Source organism: Mustela lutreola, chromosome 4, assembly GCF_030435805.1.
Source record: "Mustela lutreola isolate mMusLut2 chromosome 4, mMusLut2.pri, whole genome shotgun sequence".
In the NCBI taxonomy this organism is placed as follows: domain Eukaryota; kingdom Metazoa; phylum Chordata; class Mammalia; order Carnivora; family Mustelidae; genus Mustela; species Mustela lutreola.
Window position 1 is genome coordinate 114,587,780 of NC_081293.1, and position 16,797 is coordinate 114,604,576.

Here is a 16,797-nt window from a genome sequence, read left to right on the forward strand (position 1 = left end):
ATGCCCATGCTCGTCTTGGTTTCTTTTTGGCCAGTCCCTTTCCTCCTCCTGGCAGAAGACAGTAAGCTCTCTGAGGACAGAGGGGCTCTAACCCCCAAGAGACGACGAGCTTCATTTGTTGCTGTGTGTCAGACACCTGGAATTAGGTGCCTGACCTATTATAGGAGCTTGACTGGTGCTTGTTCAATCTTCCCTTCCCAGGGAAGGTTACTTTAGATGAGTATAGAGATTGTCATCCTGGTTATGAGATGGGTTTTTCCTTTTCTCATTTTCCTTGTGGAACCTCTGCCCCCTCATTTCCCAATGCTATTGTCTATTAAGGTTCCTTAGGCATTTACAGCAGACAGAAGCATGGGGCTGTTGGGGAGAACTTTTGAGAGTTGGAAACACATATTATGTGTCTGCTGCTTATGTTTTTCCCACTTCCTTGTCTGTTGTGGACAAGACCTCTAAATGATTTAAAGTGTATGATGATATTTATTTATTTACTTACTTATTGTTTTTTAAAGATTTTAATCATTTATTTATTTGACAGAGAGAGATCACAAGTAGGCAGAGAGGCAGGCAGAGTGAGTGGGGGGAAGCAGGCTCCCCGCTGAGCAGAAAACCCAATGCGGGGCTCGATCCCAGGACCCTGGAATCATGACCTGAGCTGAAGGCAGAGGCTTAACCCACTGAGCCACCCAGGTGCCCCTAGAAAATATATTTTTGTTGATGGGAAGAATTGAAAGAATTCCTCTCTAATGGAAAGAATTCCAGAAATACTGTGACCTTGTATCTAGGTCACTGCACTCTGTAAGTTTTGTGGGTTTAGTTTTTGTGGATATTCTGGTCCAGCAGTTTCTTTGGGTTTGGTGCTCTTGCGTGGTCTGGATTCCACAGCTGTTTAATCCTCCTTCCTTGCGCTATTAAAAATTCATACACATCATTAAGCATCACAGAGATGCAGATCATACATCACACCCACCAGGGAGACTAAAATAAAAAGATAACGAAGTGTAGACCTCCACGCAGAGGGTGGAACCTTCTACGTTGCTTGTGGGAATGTGATAAGGTGCGGCCGCTGTAGAAAACCAGTTACCCTGTGACCCAATGGCTGTACTCCAGGTATGCGCCCCCCCAAAAATAAAATTGTGTGTGTGCACAAAAACTCCTACGTGAATGTGCAGAGCAGTACTCTTTATAGGAACCAAAAAGGGGAAACGACCCCAATACCTATGAATTGAACGGCTCGACGAGATGCGGCATGTCCAGTGGAGTATTACTAGGCAGTTACAGGAGCTGAAGGAGGTACACGCTACGCAGGGCAGGGGCAGACCTTTACAACGTTACGCCAGTTACAAAAGACCACTTTGTAGATTCCGTTTCTATGAAATGTTCACAGCCAGCAGATGTGTGCAGATAGAAAGTAGACTTGTGGTTGCCTAGGGCTGGGAGCTAAGAGGAGAGGGAGAGTGACTGCCTGTGGGTAAAATGTTTTAATTTACATAGTGGTGATGGTGCACATTTGAATTGTACACCAGAAAGGGTGAATCGTATGTCATTTACATTTTAAGAAAGTTGTTACAAACAAACTATATGTGCAGGTGTGCTCGCTCCCATGAACGTAAAGAATCACCAGAAGGATGCACATTGGTAGCTCATGGGAAGGTGCTGGGCTGTGCTGGGGGCCGGGGCGGGGGGGCAGATTTTTATGAAGCAGCCTTCCTGTCTGTTTTATTTGGTGCCACGTGATTATGTTACCAATTTTACAAATGTTGAACAATGAAGGTATTAATAACTCATGTCATCTCTTGATTTACTCCGACCAGGTCCTTCAGGGGTTAGATTATCTGCACAGTAAGTGCAAGATCATTCATACTGACATAAAGCCGGAGAACATCTTGATGTGTGTGGATGACGCGTATGTGAGAAGAATGGCAGCCGAGGCCACCGAGTGGCAGAAAGCAGGTGCTCCTCCTCCTTCAGGTTCTGCAGGTGAGGGCACCGAGCTGGCTGGTTCCAGTTTGTTTGGGGGCATCGAGAGCTGGCAGAGCTGCACACTGAAGGCAATTGAGTCAAATGTGTACCTCGTAGGAACTTTTGGATGAGTCTGATTGCTAGAAATCACGAGACCTTTTTTTGAAAAGGAAGATGCCCCAATTAAATCTGCTTTAATATTTGAGTTGCTTAACTTTATCCTCCCTTGAAAGAGCATTTGAAATCTTACGAGCTTCTTCATCTACGTTGGAACATTGTCTTGTGCTGCGCACTCGTCTGTGGAGGGCTGCACAGTAACAGCTTGCTTATAGCAACCTGTAGACATCAGAACTGTTCTCTGGTTTGTTAGAAGGCTTCCTAGCCTCTGTTTAGTCATCGATCCGAGTCTAACTGGCGGGGTTCGAATCGGTTACAAAAGACCGATTCAAAGGTTACCCTTGAGGGTAGGAGAAGGCCAGCTGCCTTGAGTATTGGCATCTAGAGTTTTCCGTCTGCTTTTGATGGAGTGTAATGGCTGTGGGTACGCAGGGACCGCTCTCGCCATCTCATCACATGATCTGCCCCTGGTGTGTTGTCAGGCGAGTGTGTCACTGAGGGGCTATGGTCGAGTGACTGACCTGGCTCTCAGGAGAGGCACTGCCTCCTCGTCTTGTTTCCCACTAGGGTTGTTTCTTAAAGATGCCCGCAAAGACCAGTCATGGCATTTCTAGAATATTTGATTTATTTCCGCTGCATAGACTTGCCAACTAGTTTTCAAACACAGATGTACATCTCCTAAACTGTTCATTTTATTGTCTATAAAACAAATTTAGTTAGATGACCATGTGACATTTGTGAACTCTTACCTGTTTTCTTAAGTTACCAGTCAGAGCTTAGGATTGACTTGTTTTGAAATGAGTGGGTATTTAATTTTTGATAAATAATAGATGTGCCTTCATAGGAGCACATGCCTTTGCAGAGCCTGTCATTTGAGTTGGGTCAGTTTTCTTTAGATCTCGATGACTAAGAAGCTCTGATGTTTAGCTCCTTTGATGTTGGATAGCCATTAAAGGGCAATAATTGCTTTCGTTTTACAATTCAGGTTACCTGCGTAAAGATACAGATCTGTTTTCCTCTAAACATTCATTTTGTCTCATTTTGTTTTAGTGAGTACGGCTCCGCAGCAAAAGCCGGTAAGTACTTACCTGTACACTTGTATTCATTGTTGTTGCGTCAGAAACAGCTGTTCCTTACTGAGCTTTTCAAGTTACAAAAGTAGTCTCTGCTTTTTTGCAACATTTTTTTCATTTAAGGTGGTTTGGGGGGGGAATGGATTTTACCTGTTTTGTTATGTTCTCAATTGTAGATATTTAATACATAGTAATGCAAAAGACAGGCGTGTTTGTAAATGCTGTGTATCCTTGAATATATGAGACTTGCTATTTTGGAAAGTTGAAGTGATTGTGATTTTTAGAGTTGGTGTAGTTTGAGCTTTTCCACTTTTGATCTTCATTTTCCCTGTGCACTTTCTGGGATGCTCTTGGCTGAGCCTGGTGAAATGTGACGTGATTGAGATAGAGCTTCAAGTGTGATTATTATAAAACCCTTAGCATTAGTTCCGATTTGCCTCTAAGATACCTACTTTTCTGAAGCTTGTACTCCCAGTTTGTTTTCCAGCCAGTAGTTAAATATGGAAGAATATTGTCTGTGTGTGGTATGAAACAAGCTACTTGGAATGAAATCTTACCCAGTGTCCCTCTACCTGCTCAGCTCCAGTAGAGGATAGAATACATAGATCTTGAGTTGGCGAAATTCTGAAAGAACTTTACGAACCAGAAGCATTTGAAAGGAAATGTTGAGAAATTGAGCTTTGGAACGAAAGTCCCAGGACCAGAGGAAGTCGTGATACTTACGCCACCCAGCTTGCTGAGCTGCCGAGTCGTTGCCTCCAGGGCTGCGGTGGTCTGAGCCTCTCGTTTTGAGAATTGGTTCTGTGGCAAGACTAGAGGCTGTCGTTGCTAGCACTTGCCCAGTCATGTGGCCTGATCGGAGGCAGGCCAAGCCTGTGGCTTTGTCTTTTGCTCCTTGACTTGGTGGGCTGGTGGCTGACTGTTTCTGTGGTCCTGGCTGTTGGTAGCAGCTCAGCGTGTGAGACCCAAACACCGGCAGTGCTGTAGACAGAGCAGGGCACCCGTGTCGGCAGGCAGAGAGGACATACTGTTAGTTTGTGTGGAGGTAGCAGGAGATAGAACCTGCCGGAGGTGCTTCTTGTTCAAAGGCCAGAGTCTCAGCATTTTCTATTCTTAAAGTGGAACTGAAACAGACTTCTGGGAAGGGAGCCTTGTGTCCCTCTGAGGGCAGGGCCTGCTAGTAGCCCCGTTACTTGATGTTAGGCTTGTTTTTTCTGGTTTCACTGTAACCCCAAGCACGACATGGCTGTCATGTCTGGGCATTTGGTGTTCACGGATAAGCCCCGAGGAAACAGGACTTGTCCGTGTTAGCTGTGCCGCTGGTGCTGGACCTCTCGTGTAGTGCTTCCCCAAGAGGCAGACTGACCTGTGGCATTTTCTTGACATGTAGATAGGAAAAATATCTAAGAACAAAAAGAAAAAACTGAAGAAGAAGCAAAAAAGGCAGGCTGAGTTACTGGAAAAGCGCCTGCAGGAAATAGAAGAATTGGAGCGAGAAGCCGAAAGGAAAATAATAGAAGAAAACATCACATCAGCGGCACCTTCCAATGAACGGGACGACGGGTACGGCCCAGAGGGCAAACTCAAAGCTGCTGGCTTAGAGGACGCGGCCGAGGGCGAGCCCATCAACGACAATGGTCAGTCTGCATGGGGCCTGCATCTCCCTCCCTGGCTCCCGCCGGGTCGCCGCACAGGCGCGCTTGTGCTCCTCCTCCACATGCGAGGGTGATTCTCACCAGCTCGCGGTTGGGGAATATGGGAAACCAAACCACCTGCCACTTCATTTGTAAAATGAATGCCAGAAATATGTTAGTATTTCAAAATAGTTTTTTTAAAATGTAGAAAGTCTGACACCATGTCTTGATTGTGCTAATGATTGTTCTTTATTTTGTAATTAACCTTTAACCTAGCAGTAATGTACCCACAGACATTTTCAGAAGGTTGTAGAGGAGAGGGTAGAAGTGGAAAGGCACCTCTATTTGTAAATAGTCATTTTTCCCCAAATCTGACTTTTTCTTAATAAGAGTTAGCCAGTCATTTACTAAATGAAAAATAAGATTTAGAAAACCTAAGATCCTACCCTGAGAGCCAAGAGGCCTTTTGCTCTATAGTACATAAATCAAGCGCATCCAGGGGCGCCTGGCTGGCTGGGTCGCTGGAGCATGTAACTTGATCCTCAGGGTCATGAGTTCGAACCCCATGCTTGGTGTAGAGCTTACTTTGGAGGGGGGGTGGAGGGATTAAGTACATTAAATTGAATACATTCAGAATTATCTCTTGTTGGAGGAAGTATGTGCTTAGTGCCACTGTGTTAAGGAGAGTGACACATTCTGATTCTGAACCCATCAACTTTTTAAGGTGAGGCTGAGGACCAGGAAGAGAAAGAAGACACCGAGAAAGAAAACACTGAGAAAGATGAAGACGATGTTGAACAGGAACTGACCAACACAGACCCTGCGTGGATAGAATCCCCCAAAACCAACGGCCATATTGAGAATGGCCCGTTCTTACTGGAACAGCAGCTGGATGATGAAGATGATGAAGAAGAAGATTGCCCAAATCCTGAGGAATATAACCTCGATGAGCCCAATGCAGAAAGCGATTACACATACAGCAGCTCCTATGAACAATTCAATGGTGAATTGCCAAATGGACGGCATAAAATTCCCGAGTCACAGTTTCCAGAGTTTTCCACACCGTTGTTCTCTGGGCCCTTAGAACCTGTGGCTTGTGGCTCTGCACTTTCCGAGGGATCCCCACTTACTGAGCCTGAGGAAAGCAGTCCATCCCACGACAGAAGCCGGACGGTTTCAGCCTCCAGCACTGGAGATTTGCCAAAAAGTAAGTGTCCTCCCCCACCAGGTGTCTGCTTACAGTGGCCTGGGTATCGTGTCCTTGACACACGCTGTGAAGGGGATCGGCTGGAGATGGTCACATCATGTATGTGTGCATTAACCGTTCTCATTGTATTTCTGTTGTGCTCCCGGATCTGTGGTGTAATTTCAGACGTACTCAGTGCCACATAGGCTTTCTCTTGCTCTCTGAGTATCAGTCGCGTTTTGGAGCTTCTGTTACTCCTTCTGTAACTAGTGACATCTACGGTTGCGAAAACCTTCCCGGTCCAGCAGCTTACACGTACTGTAGCTTTTATAGAGTGTGTTGTTCCTAATTTGTACTTCCATCTGATATCTAGTTTTGGGGTTTTGTTTCATTTCGTTTGTATTCAGGGGAAAAAAATACACCTGCTCTTTGTCTGTATTGAGGAAAAATTCTCTTACTTTATTTTGATGGTTGTTCCTGATTGTAGAACTCTGCTATTGAAATGTTAAAGCTGTTTTAGAGGAAGTGGCATGGATTTTAATGTGATGATGACCTCTGTCAAACCTGTATTTTGAGAGTGAATGCCACATGACCTGTCTCTGCCTGTGTCATGCTAGGGGCCCCAGTAAGCAAACGTGGGGCATCTCGGATGGTTTCCGATCCAGCCCGCAGAGGACTGGCTCAGAAACCTCCTCTGCTCCCTCTGCTGACAAGAGAGTTTACCACATGGCGCGCCAGTGACCCAGCCCTGCAAGAGCCCACAGAATCCCGCAGCCCCTCAGGCCAGCAGGTGGGAAACCTGCACAGCCATCTGTGTTCCTCATTGGTTCTAGCTAATTGTCCTAAGGATGTGGGTTATTATTTTTTTTTTTTTCTTACTTGGATGGAATACCCTGTTCCTTTTTACTTTTACCCTGATCAAGAACTCTTCGAAGGTGCTTATAAAATGCTCTCACATGGAAGGTGGGTTCATCGAGGGAACGCCTCACTTCTGTGTGTCTCCTTCACTCTCACACACTACTTCTGACACCTTTGGTCACCTAATGGGTATGTAGGCCATTTTCCCTACACCAGAAACTTTTCTGACACCATCTAGGGACAGCATCAGATCCCACAGGTGAAGGGCTCAGTTCCAGGGGCGCCTGGGTGGCTCATTTGGTTAAGTGGTGCCTTCGGCTCAGGGCATGATCCCGGGGTCCTGAGATGCAGCCCTGCACTGGGGGCTTCTCCCTCTCTCTCTGCCTGCTGCTACCCCTGCCTTTGTGGGTGTGTGCACTCTCTCTCTGTCTCTCTCTGACAAATAAGTAAAGTCTTAAAAAAAAAAAAAAAAAAGACCTCAGTCCCATAAGACACCCCCACCCCCTTCATACACCAGTAATAGCACATGTTGTCACCCGTGCTTCTGACCCAATGACCATGACTCGGAGATGCCCATGTCCCCTGGTTCAGGTTCAGTTAACATGTTACAGCAGCTCACAGAACTCAGGAAAACGGTTTGCTTGCTGGGTCACTGGTCTGTTACGAAACACTGTAACTCAGGAGCAGCCTGATGGAGGAGATGGAGAAGGTGAGGCTGTTCATGCTCTCTTCAGGCGAGCCTCCCGCCCTGCCGCCTCTCACACGTCCCTTCCTGCCATGCATGTGCTTGTGGATTCTTCGTTCTTCTGATAAACACTTTGGATTATGTCTGTCAACATTTACAGCTTCTAGTTGTTTGATGCTTGAACTGTCCCAAATTTGGGCCACACAAGCCTCTTCCAGCTGTCTCTTCTGTCCTGTTGACACGACCCCGTCATTCTTCGCACGCTTCCTTGCTTTCCGGAACCACCTCCCAGTTCAGACTCTCCCTGCCCCAGGCTGGAGTCAGTGTGTCTCCAAGTGGTTCTTGTGACTTAATTTTTTTAAGCTTTTATCATGTGCAGAATATATAGGAACAGTAGCATGTAAAATTCATAAACATGTCTCTGTGGACATGGATATGCAAACATTCTTTATTAAAGGAGTAAACGGAGGAAGAGTTCCATGATCACAAGTATAATAGCTTCTCCCCCGGCTTATTTTCAGGATCTTATGAAGAGCATCTTTGTGCAAATGGCATGTTTGCTCATGCCTCTGTGCCTTTGCTGACGCTTTTTCTTCTACTCGGAACGTTTCCTCCTCGGGATCTGTGGTTCGTCTTTTTGGCCAACTTCACTCTTTTGCCAGCTCCACACAGGCCCTGCCTAGTCTGTGTGCCAGCTCCACACAGGCCCTGCCTAGTCTCCCCAGCTGGCCTGTTGCCTTTCCCCTCTTCACCTACTTCTCATGCTTCTCTTAGCTGAACCCTCGTTTTTTCCATTATCTTTCTCCTCGCTAGGATGTGACATCTTTGAGAGCTGTGTGTGTTATCTTTGTATCTTCAGCATCTCAGCCAGCGCTTTACGGAGTAACGAGCAGACCCCTGATGGCTGTTTCTCCCCTTCTTCACTTGGTCCCGCCTTTCCCATTCAGCACCAGAATTTTCTGTCTGGCACACGCTCCGTCCCCAGCAGCCTTTCTGCTGCACCAGTGTCCTGTCAGGGAGAAATACGAGGCTGGTTTTTTATGTTGATCCAAATCTCTTAGCACTATTGTAAAATTCAAGGTACACACCAGGGACAGGATGTCATCATCCACTTCTTGGTCCGGAGGCCCTCAGTGTTGGTTCGACAACCTTGGGTAACCTCCTGTGTGGGAGGGGCAGGGCCCAGGGCGGCCAGGTGGCCCCCTACCACTGTGTGAGCATGAGGCCACAGAGAAGGAAGGCTCTGTTCAGAGTTGGTGGGTCCTTGTCGTTAGAGCAGAGCTTACACACGTCAGGGCATAGTAGAAGAGAAAGGCCAGAGGAAAGGGTGGAGGGAGAACTTACATGCCAGGTAGAAGGGTGTGGACTTTTCCCTGGAGTGCCTGGGTGGCCACTGAAGGTTGAGGCAGCAGGACCTGGGTCGCTGCCCTCGCTGTGGCTCTTGCTGCCCGGTCTGTTCTCTGTGGGGCAGTCCAGAGAGAGCTTTTCAAAGCACATCCTGTCATCTTCCCTCCTGCTCTCTCCCCAGGACCTCCAGTGTGGTTCCACTCAGAGTCACACCCCCAGGCGTCACTCTGTAAAGCTCAGGAGCTCTCTGCAGCCCATTCTCCGGCAGCTCGCTCTCTGGCACTGCCCCCCCCTGCCCTCCCACAATGGCTCCTTCCTCGTGGCTCTCGAGCATGCAGGCTTATTTCTGCTTCTTGGCACTCCGCACTTGCTGTGGCCTCTGCCCAGAGCCTCTCGCCCTTCGCGTCTCCCTTTGTTCAGGCTTCTCCTCACACATGACCGTCTCCGGAAACACGTCCCCTGCACACCCTCATCGTCCCGTCTCCTCTCTTTGTTTTTCTTCTTTTTTTTCTGACATGGAGTGTGACTCCACTATTTTATTTACTTCATTGCCTACTGACATGTGAGTTTCCTCATTTGGGGTGTGGTGGGAGCCTTACACATTTTGTTCATGCTGTTCTGAGTGCCAGGATAGTACGCAGAAGGGACTTAGTACATATTGGGTGAAATGAATGGACCAGGCTCGGGCATTCAGTTTTCCCAGTGCTGCTCCTTCCTGGGCCTGGCACTGGAGCCACTTATCGACAGGATATCCACGCCTCTACTGTGAGGACGTTTTAAAGTCCGTGAGCGTGAGCCCAGCACAGCACCTTGCAGATGAGCGGGGACGGCTGCATGGTCACTCAGGAACCATGCTGCCCTCTCACTCCTTTCTAAGATGGCTTCACGTGGAATGAACAGCGTCCCTCAGACAGCAGGTCATCCGAGAGGATTTGAGAGCTCCAGTCCATGGAGATTTGAGAGCTCCAGAAATGACCTATCCCACCTCTCTCCTCCCACTTTTCATCCCGTCCTGGCAGAGGCAGAGAACACGGAAGGGCTGTGGGAGGCCACTGCAGTGATGATGTAGTCAGAGGAGCCAGCTGGTTTCTGGGCCAAGCGAAGTTGGTATGAGGACGCAGCAGGCACGAGCGTCCCTGTGTTTAAATGGGCTTTGTTGAGGGTTGTTCCCTAGCCTGGGGAATCATCACACTGAGAGAAGAAAGTCAGAAATGCAAGTTGATTCTCCTTTAAAAGCCTGCTTTGTGTTCTTCACCAGTTAAAGTTCTGGAATGAATTCCCTCCTACTTGGAAGGCATCATGAGCAGGGTCCCTGCTGACCAACCTGAACCAGGAGGATAACTACCTGTCACCAGAGAGACTTTGTCTAGTGATGAGAGGGGTTAAATGCAAAGAAACTATATAGAACATGTGCAATGCTGTGTTTTTTACAGTGCATTTCCTCTGACTTACTTGAATAATGTAGCTTCTGGGAGACATCTTTATAAATACCTGGGAATGGGTGGTGATCGCAGACCCCTCCTTCCCCACGAGTACCCTAGGGCACCAACTTACTCTGGGCTGGTCAGAACTGGAGCTTCACCCCCTTCTTGTTTAGAACGTCAATCGGAATTGTTTCGCTTCTCCTCTGCTCTCTGCTAGTGGGGCTTTGGTTCTGGCTGGTGGAAGCCTCTGCCTGGGATTTGGGGGGAGGGTGGCCTGGCTTCCTATGTTGATTGGTTGATTTGGGTGGGGGTAGCATGGCCTCTTCCTCCTCTTTCTGGAGCACTGAGCCTCACAGAATTTGAGTCACGTGCCAGAGTCTTATAACTTGTTGATGTTGAAACTTCGATTTGAATCCTGTTCTGCAGACTTCACGAGATCAGTGCTCTAACCCCTGGAGCCCAGTTCTGCAGACTTCAGCTTCCATGCTTTTGCCTGTTGGCTCTCCTTGACTGAATGACATGCAGGATTCGTCTGACCATTTCTAGTGCGGCCCCCTCTCCATTGGGTCAGCGTGTTGATGTTTCTCCTGGAGCTCTGTTCTCTGCCTGCCCGCCAGTCACCATAAACATTTTGCTCCTCATGTGGGTCTCTGCTTTCCTTCTCTTCCTTTGTGAGTTCCTGTTTGTTCTACCAGCTCAGACCGCCTTTGGTGAAGCCCATAGTGCACCGGCATCCTTAGAAGAAAGTGGTCGTAGGACAGATGGCAAAAAGGGAACACGTGAGCCTGGCCTGTTTACATTGACCCACAGGCCTGAGGAGTGGGTCTTGAGGGTTAAGATGTTGGAGAGCTCTGTGGGTGCCCCAGCTCCTGGCTGCCTTGCTTACTTGCTGAGCTGCTAACAGGTGAGCGTGGTGGCCTTGTGTGGGAATGCCCAGGAGTCAGAGTGCCCTTGAGCCCGGGGCTCTGTGGCACAGGTGTCACTGAAGGAGGCTGTGTGTGCTTTAGCAGTGCCCAGCTTTGAGCGAATGAAGGGGTATTTAATGTTCTGTGTTGAGTGGACTTTTTGGTTTAGTCTGTAAATACCATTTCAGGATGACTTCTACAGGAAATAAGAGCCATGGTCATAACTCATCCCCTCTAGAAATACAAGCTTTTGGTCAGCGGGACGTTTGAAGACGCTTACTCGCTTCAGGATTTTCTGTCTGGGCCCCTCCCAGTGGCTTTCCTTTGTCAGTTGCCCCTGGTTAACTGTGCTTGAGACGAGCATGGTCTGGACTTGTCTGAGAAGCTTTTCTGGCCCCGGAGGGCTAGGAAACCTGGTGACCCTGTGTCTGCCATTGAGCTTCTCTCCGGTTCACCCTGGGTTTAAATCTGGGCCAAACCCAAGCTGATTAGTTGTGGCCTTTCATCTGTATTTGTGAATCAGCCGTCACCTAAACTTTGAAGTCTGTGTGCTCAGCCCAAGTGGAAGGAGAGGCAGGTGAGGTGGTGACCAGGTGGACAGGTGTCACTTACAGGGGGATTAGACCTCAGGACATGTCTTCACTGCCTTCAGGTTTCACGTGATGATGTGCAGGTAAACTCGATGTGGTCCACTGTGGGCTCTGCTGCAGTGAGGAGAGGCTAGAAAGACGCGAAAGGGAGCCGAGTAGGGTCAACCTAGAGGTGAAGGAAGCCAGGATATAAGGAGAAAAGACAAGGCCAGAGCAGGGAGGTGTCTGGGCAGCACAGTGTGCTCTCTTTTATGAACTATCTTCCAGAAATGGAGACCAAGAATTTAAAATGCTGTTGAGTTCAACTTACAGAGTTCCAGGTCTAAGCGATCATCCCATCAGTTGTCTGGAAAAGGAGACTGTGGCCGGCCAGCACTGTGTGCGTACATCAGACCCCGTGTCCCAACACTAACTGTCCTGCTGTTTGCTCACGCCAGCAAAAACCCGGGCGGCCGACCTGTTGGTGAATCCCCTGGATCCGCGGAACGCAGAGAAAATTAGAGTTAAAATTGCCGACCTGGGAAATGCTTGTTGGGTGGTAAGTAAAAGTTTTCTTTCTAGAACATTTTGCTCGTGATCATATATTAGAACACACTTTCTGCTCTTAACACCTGTTTTCCTCCCTAGTAATGCAGTGTGTTCCCTTGCAGCATAAACACTTCACAGAAGACATCCAGACGCGTCAGTACAGATCCATAGAGGTTTTAATAGGGGCAGGTTACAGTACACCTGCTGACATCTGGAGCACAGCGTGTATGGTAAGGACGGCCTCGGCCACTCTCTTCTGTGTAAAGGCTCATCCCCTTAATGCTCGTGATGGGACAGTCCCACCGTGGCTTGTGGCGTGCATTTTCCCGACTGTGGGATGGGAGAGGGCATGTGTGCTGCTTTGAGTTGTTGAGAACTGGAAGAGCTGAGTTCTTCTCAGGTGTGTTTGGTGGTTGGGCATCTCTGATTTAGTCTTAAGATAGACAGTCTCTGGTCAAGGCCGTCTTCAGGCCACCGCCCCGAGAACCACACCCTCTGCTCTGGAGACAAAATCACTTCAAGTAATTCCTCCTGGTTTCTGAAAGCTTGTAGGCCATCTGCAGGTTTGCCCTTCACTCATGCTGTGGAGGAGGCAGTGGTGTCTGAGGGGAAGGTGGAGGTCGAAAGGCAGGAGCCTTTCTTGGTGACCTCTGGCAGACCTTGTCCTGACCGCAAAGGAAAGGATTTCCCTTTGTGCCAGTGTGGAATGTCTCTCTTTTGTAAGGCAAAACCTAGAGAATATTCTGGCTTATTGCTATAGGCTGTCCACTGACTTCCAGACACAGCAGCTGCACGATCCCCTTTGAGTCTGTTCCCAGGGAGAACATGCCGGCATCTCGTCAGGGCCTCAGGATGCCTCTTCTTTGCCCCGTGTGTCTTCATTTCTTGGTTGCATCACGAGATTGCTTGTGTCCACACTGCGCCCCAGGCCCTCACTGGGGCCTTTTTCTCACTTACTGCTGACCTGTGACTTGATGAGCATGAGTGGGCCCTCACCCATAAGCCAATTTCAGTTCCTCTTTCTTGACCCTGTTTCCCAGCCTGGACGCGTGGGGGAAGGTGGGAGGGGGGGCTTGGGGTGCTATTTCATGTTTTTCTTGAACTTCATTTTTTTCCTCCAAATTCTCTGATATATTTAAAACAAGAGGCTTTGTGTATGAAACTTGGCACTTGTCTTCTTAATAAAAAGAGCAATGAGGAATGAATGTCATTGTTATTCAGAGATTAACAGTTCTTTAGAGTTGGCTGTGCCGGAAGCCTTCCTCTAGCACCACGCTAGCTCATCTCTATAGCGTGGTGCTAGATGATATGAAAAAAAGTAGATATTTGTGTAAAGTTACGAAGATCTCAGGCAATAGATTGGAAATTGTGCCTTTCTGGAAGGCAGCTATGCTAACCACTATACCACCAACGCAACTGTCCCTTTGTCAGAGCGAAGCCACCCACTTTGCTCTGACAAATTATACTAGATAATAATTTTTAAAACCAAGTTTTTCAGTGAGTATCAGAACTTAGGTCTTTGCTGTGCTAGGTATGGAAAAGAATGGTGAGAAGAATTGGTGGGCCTGTGGTGGCTGCTTTGAATTTGGAGACTGCTGTGCAAGTAGGGACAGGGAGGGTCGGAACTCTAGAGCGCGGAGGTGGGGGCCGGGGCTGGAAGCGGCAGGAGCCCAGGTCAGTAGGAAGGAGAGAAATGTTCCATTTCAGGATGTGGTGAGGTCAAGCTTACATGTCCCCAGCAACACAGAAGGGACCATACCAGGCTGCCTGAATTAGATCCTGAGGGCTCTTTCAACTCTGAGATCCTGTGCTTCTAATTTGGGGTGTTAAATTTTGGTGATATAACCAGAAAAATAGGACAGGATCTCAGAGGTAGGAGAATAATGGTGGAGATGTCAGAATACTTCTATACCTGTTGTCTGTCTTGTCTTCCATGAGCCCGGACTTGTCCCCTCACATGGTATCCGCATCCTGGCCACTTCCGCTCCTGTAAACAGTGGCACAGAAGTAGCAGACGGTCTCCTTTCTCCTGCCTCCCCTCCCCCAGAGTAGCTGTAAACTCCCTCAGGGCTTGAGGGCTATTTGGAGGGTTTTTAAAAGTTTTAAATTCAGGGGCGCCTGGGTGGCTCAGTGGGTTAAAGCCTCTGCCTTCGGCTCAGGTCATGATCCCAGGGTCCTGGGATCAAGCCCCGCATCTGGCTCTCTGCTCAGCAGGGAGCCTGCTTTCTCCTCTCTCTCTCTCTCTGTGCCTTGTGATCTCTGTCTGTCAAATAAATAAATAAAATCTTTAAAAAAAAAAAAGTTTTAAATTCAGTTGGTTGTCACCAGGGTGATTTTTTTTTTCTTTTTTCTTTCTGGAAGAGGGCAAGCCTTGTTCCCCAGCCCCACCTTCCATCCCGGAGGGCGAGGCTGAGAGGTCCCTTTTGTTCTTCCTAGAGAACCTGGTAAACACAAGGCAGTTTTTCCCAGTCCTTGCTTGTGTTGAAGTTTGGAAGTACGACAGTATATTAAAGTCATGATCCGACGCTATACTGGAGCTCCAGCCTGAAGCGGGGGGGGGGGGGGGGGGGTGCGGTGTGCGGTCCTTTCATGGCATCATGGCGTCAGTCTCGCACACGCCCCGGTGGACTTGAGAGCGCCCGTGAGCAGCTGGTGCTCAAGCTCAGTGAGGAGTGCCTGTGCTGTTGTCAGGACGGACCACAGAGCGAGGCAGAGTAACTGAAATATGCCACTTGTTGATCCTCTTGTCTTTTTCTGGACTTTTGGGACCCCTCCAGATGGAAGTGGATGTGATGTAAAAGTTCTCTGCGGGCCAAGGTGTGGAGTTGTGTCAGAGCCCCAGGAGAGGGCACTTCCTCAGGCTCTGCAGGGGGCCCCAGTGAGTGCCCTGACAGACGTCACCCGACTTCCTCAGCACTGGTCACATCTCAGAAAGAAGAGGCGACTTTACTGATTTAGAGTGGTGTGGAAGGGCATCCAAGAAAGAAGTGTGCGCTCTTCCCAGAACCTGAGAACAGAGTTTGGTGTGGGGGCCATCCTGATAGGGGATCTGGTCAGGTAAGGAGGAAAGCGTTCACAGTTCCCGAGTATTGAACCAGTAACAGTAAAAGTTGTATTGGAGGGACTTGGTGAGTGGAAGGCAATCATCTTCCACAGTTTTGTGGCTTCCACTATGGAAGCCAACTAGAAAGCACTCCGGCCGACATTTCCCAATACCTGCCTCTGCAGTGTTGAACAGGTTTTTTTGTTAAGAAAATCTCATCCCTCTTCAGAGAACTAGGACCAGAGAGCCCGACAGGACAGCCTCCAGCTTACCTTTCCTCTTCCTTTTTTTCTTTTAAATCCTTTCTTTGTGGGCTTCTTTGATTTGAGAGTTTCATTGGAAATAACATGGGTGCTAATCAGAACGGTCATCTTTCAAGGAATACTCAGTTAATATCTTTGTGTTGGGTTGTAAGAAGTAGACTTCGCCGGATTGAAATGTTCTTGAAAACGAACTAGAAGAGTGAGCAAGGGCTCGAGGGCGGGGTCAGGAGCAGCCCCAGCACCGTCCTCGGGGCTTCCGCAGCAGCTTCTCACTTCCTCATGGTCTCCCCTCTTCCTCATGGCTTGTCCCAAGCGAGGAAGACTCTTTTGGCCATTTACCATGAGATCTGACTGTTCCCTTTGCGTTCGCGGCCACGTGTGAGGTTTTGTGCCCTGATCTGCAATAGGTATTTCTTGTTCATTGGGTAGAGGGGAGAGGCCCCAGGTGAGGACCTTCTGCAGCTCTACCGCACTTGTGTGACCTGACACTGGGTATGTCCAGATCCTGCGGGATTCTGAGTTCATGAACTGGTGCTCTCACAGGGTAGCTGATGACCATCTTGTCACCCTTTCCTTAAAAAAAAAAAAAAGAAAAATAAATAAAAGGAGGGCGATCTGGTCATGGCCTGCCCGTGCCCACCCTTGGTTTGTGGCAGGCCATGGTGGAGGCCCTGCCCTGCACCCTGGTTGGGGCCTCGGGAGGAGATGGGGGATGCGGGAGGGCAGAGCCCCTGAGTGCCTTTCAGAACAGCAAGATCTAATACAGAATAGAAGTGTACAAAAACCAAAAATAGGATTGAGCCTTTTCTTTTTTAAAAAAAGATTTTAAGAACATGGTATTGGATCGGCACAGCAGCAGCAATTGCCATCTTTATATACCGTTAGCAGATGAAACTCATGGTCCTGAGGGTTTTTTTGAGGACAGGGGGAGAAGACTGCCTAGCAGAAATGGAAACACGTGGCCTCCCCCGCCAGCTAGCAGACTTGGGGGCAGATAGTGGCAAACCAGGAGGCAGGCCAGCTCTCCCTGCCCTCTCCCCCCGGGGTCCTCCTAGCCCAGGGCACAAAGCAGGAGCCACAGAGCCTTCTTTGTGGCTCTGGGTTTTCCCTTGGTTGAGTCTTAAGTGAAAGAAATGATGAGACGCTGGGAATACTTCTTGGTTCCCAAGACACGAGGGTCCTTGC

The 16,797-nt window shown here is 48.6% G+C and overlaps 1 protein-coding gene across 12 annotated transcripts in view; it reads left to right on the forward strand.

Annotated features, from left to right (window-relative positions):
* Nucleotides 1–16,797, forward strand: part of SRPK2 (SRSF protein kinase 2) — a 257,091-nt gene that overhangs the window by 225,603 nt on the left and 14,691 nt on the right. For all 12 annotated transcript variants that reach the window (XM_059170868.1, XM_059170874.1, XM_059170862.1 and 9 more), the window contains 6 exons: nucleotides 1,812–1,977; nucleotides 3,127–3,152; nucleotides 4,540–4,786; nucleotides 5,508–5,990; nucleotides 12,216–12,316; nucleotides 12,429–12,536. In XM_059170868.1, the coding sequence (XP_059026851.1) occupies nucleotides 1,812–1,977; nucleotides 3,127–3,152; nucleotides 4,540–4,786; nucleotides 5,508–5,990; nucleotides 12,216–12,316; nucleotides 12,429–12,536 (1,131 nt within the window). The remainder of the gene's footprint in view (nucleotides 1–1,811; nucleotides 1,978–3,126; nucleotides 3,153–4,539; nucleotides 4,787–5,507; nucleotides 5,991–12,215; nucleotides 12,317–12,428; nucleotides 12,537–16,797) is intronic.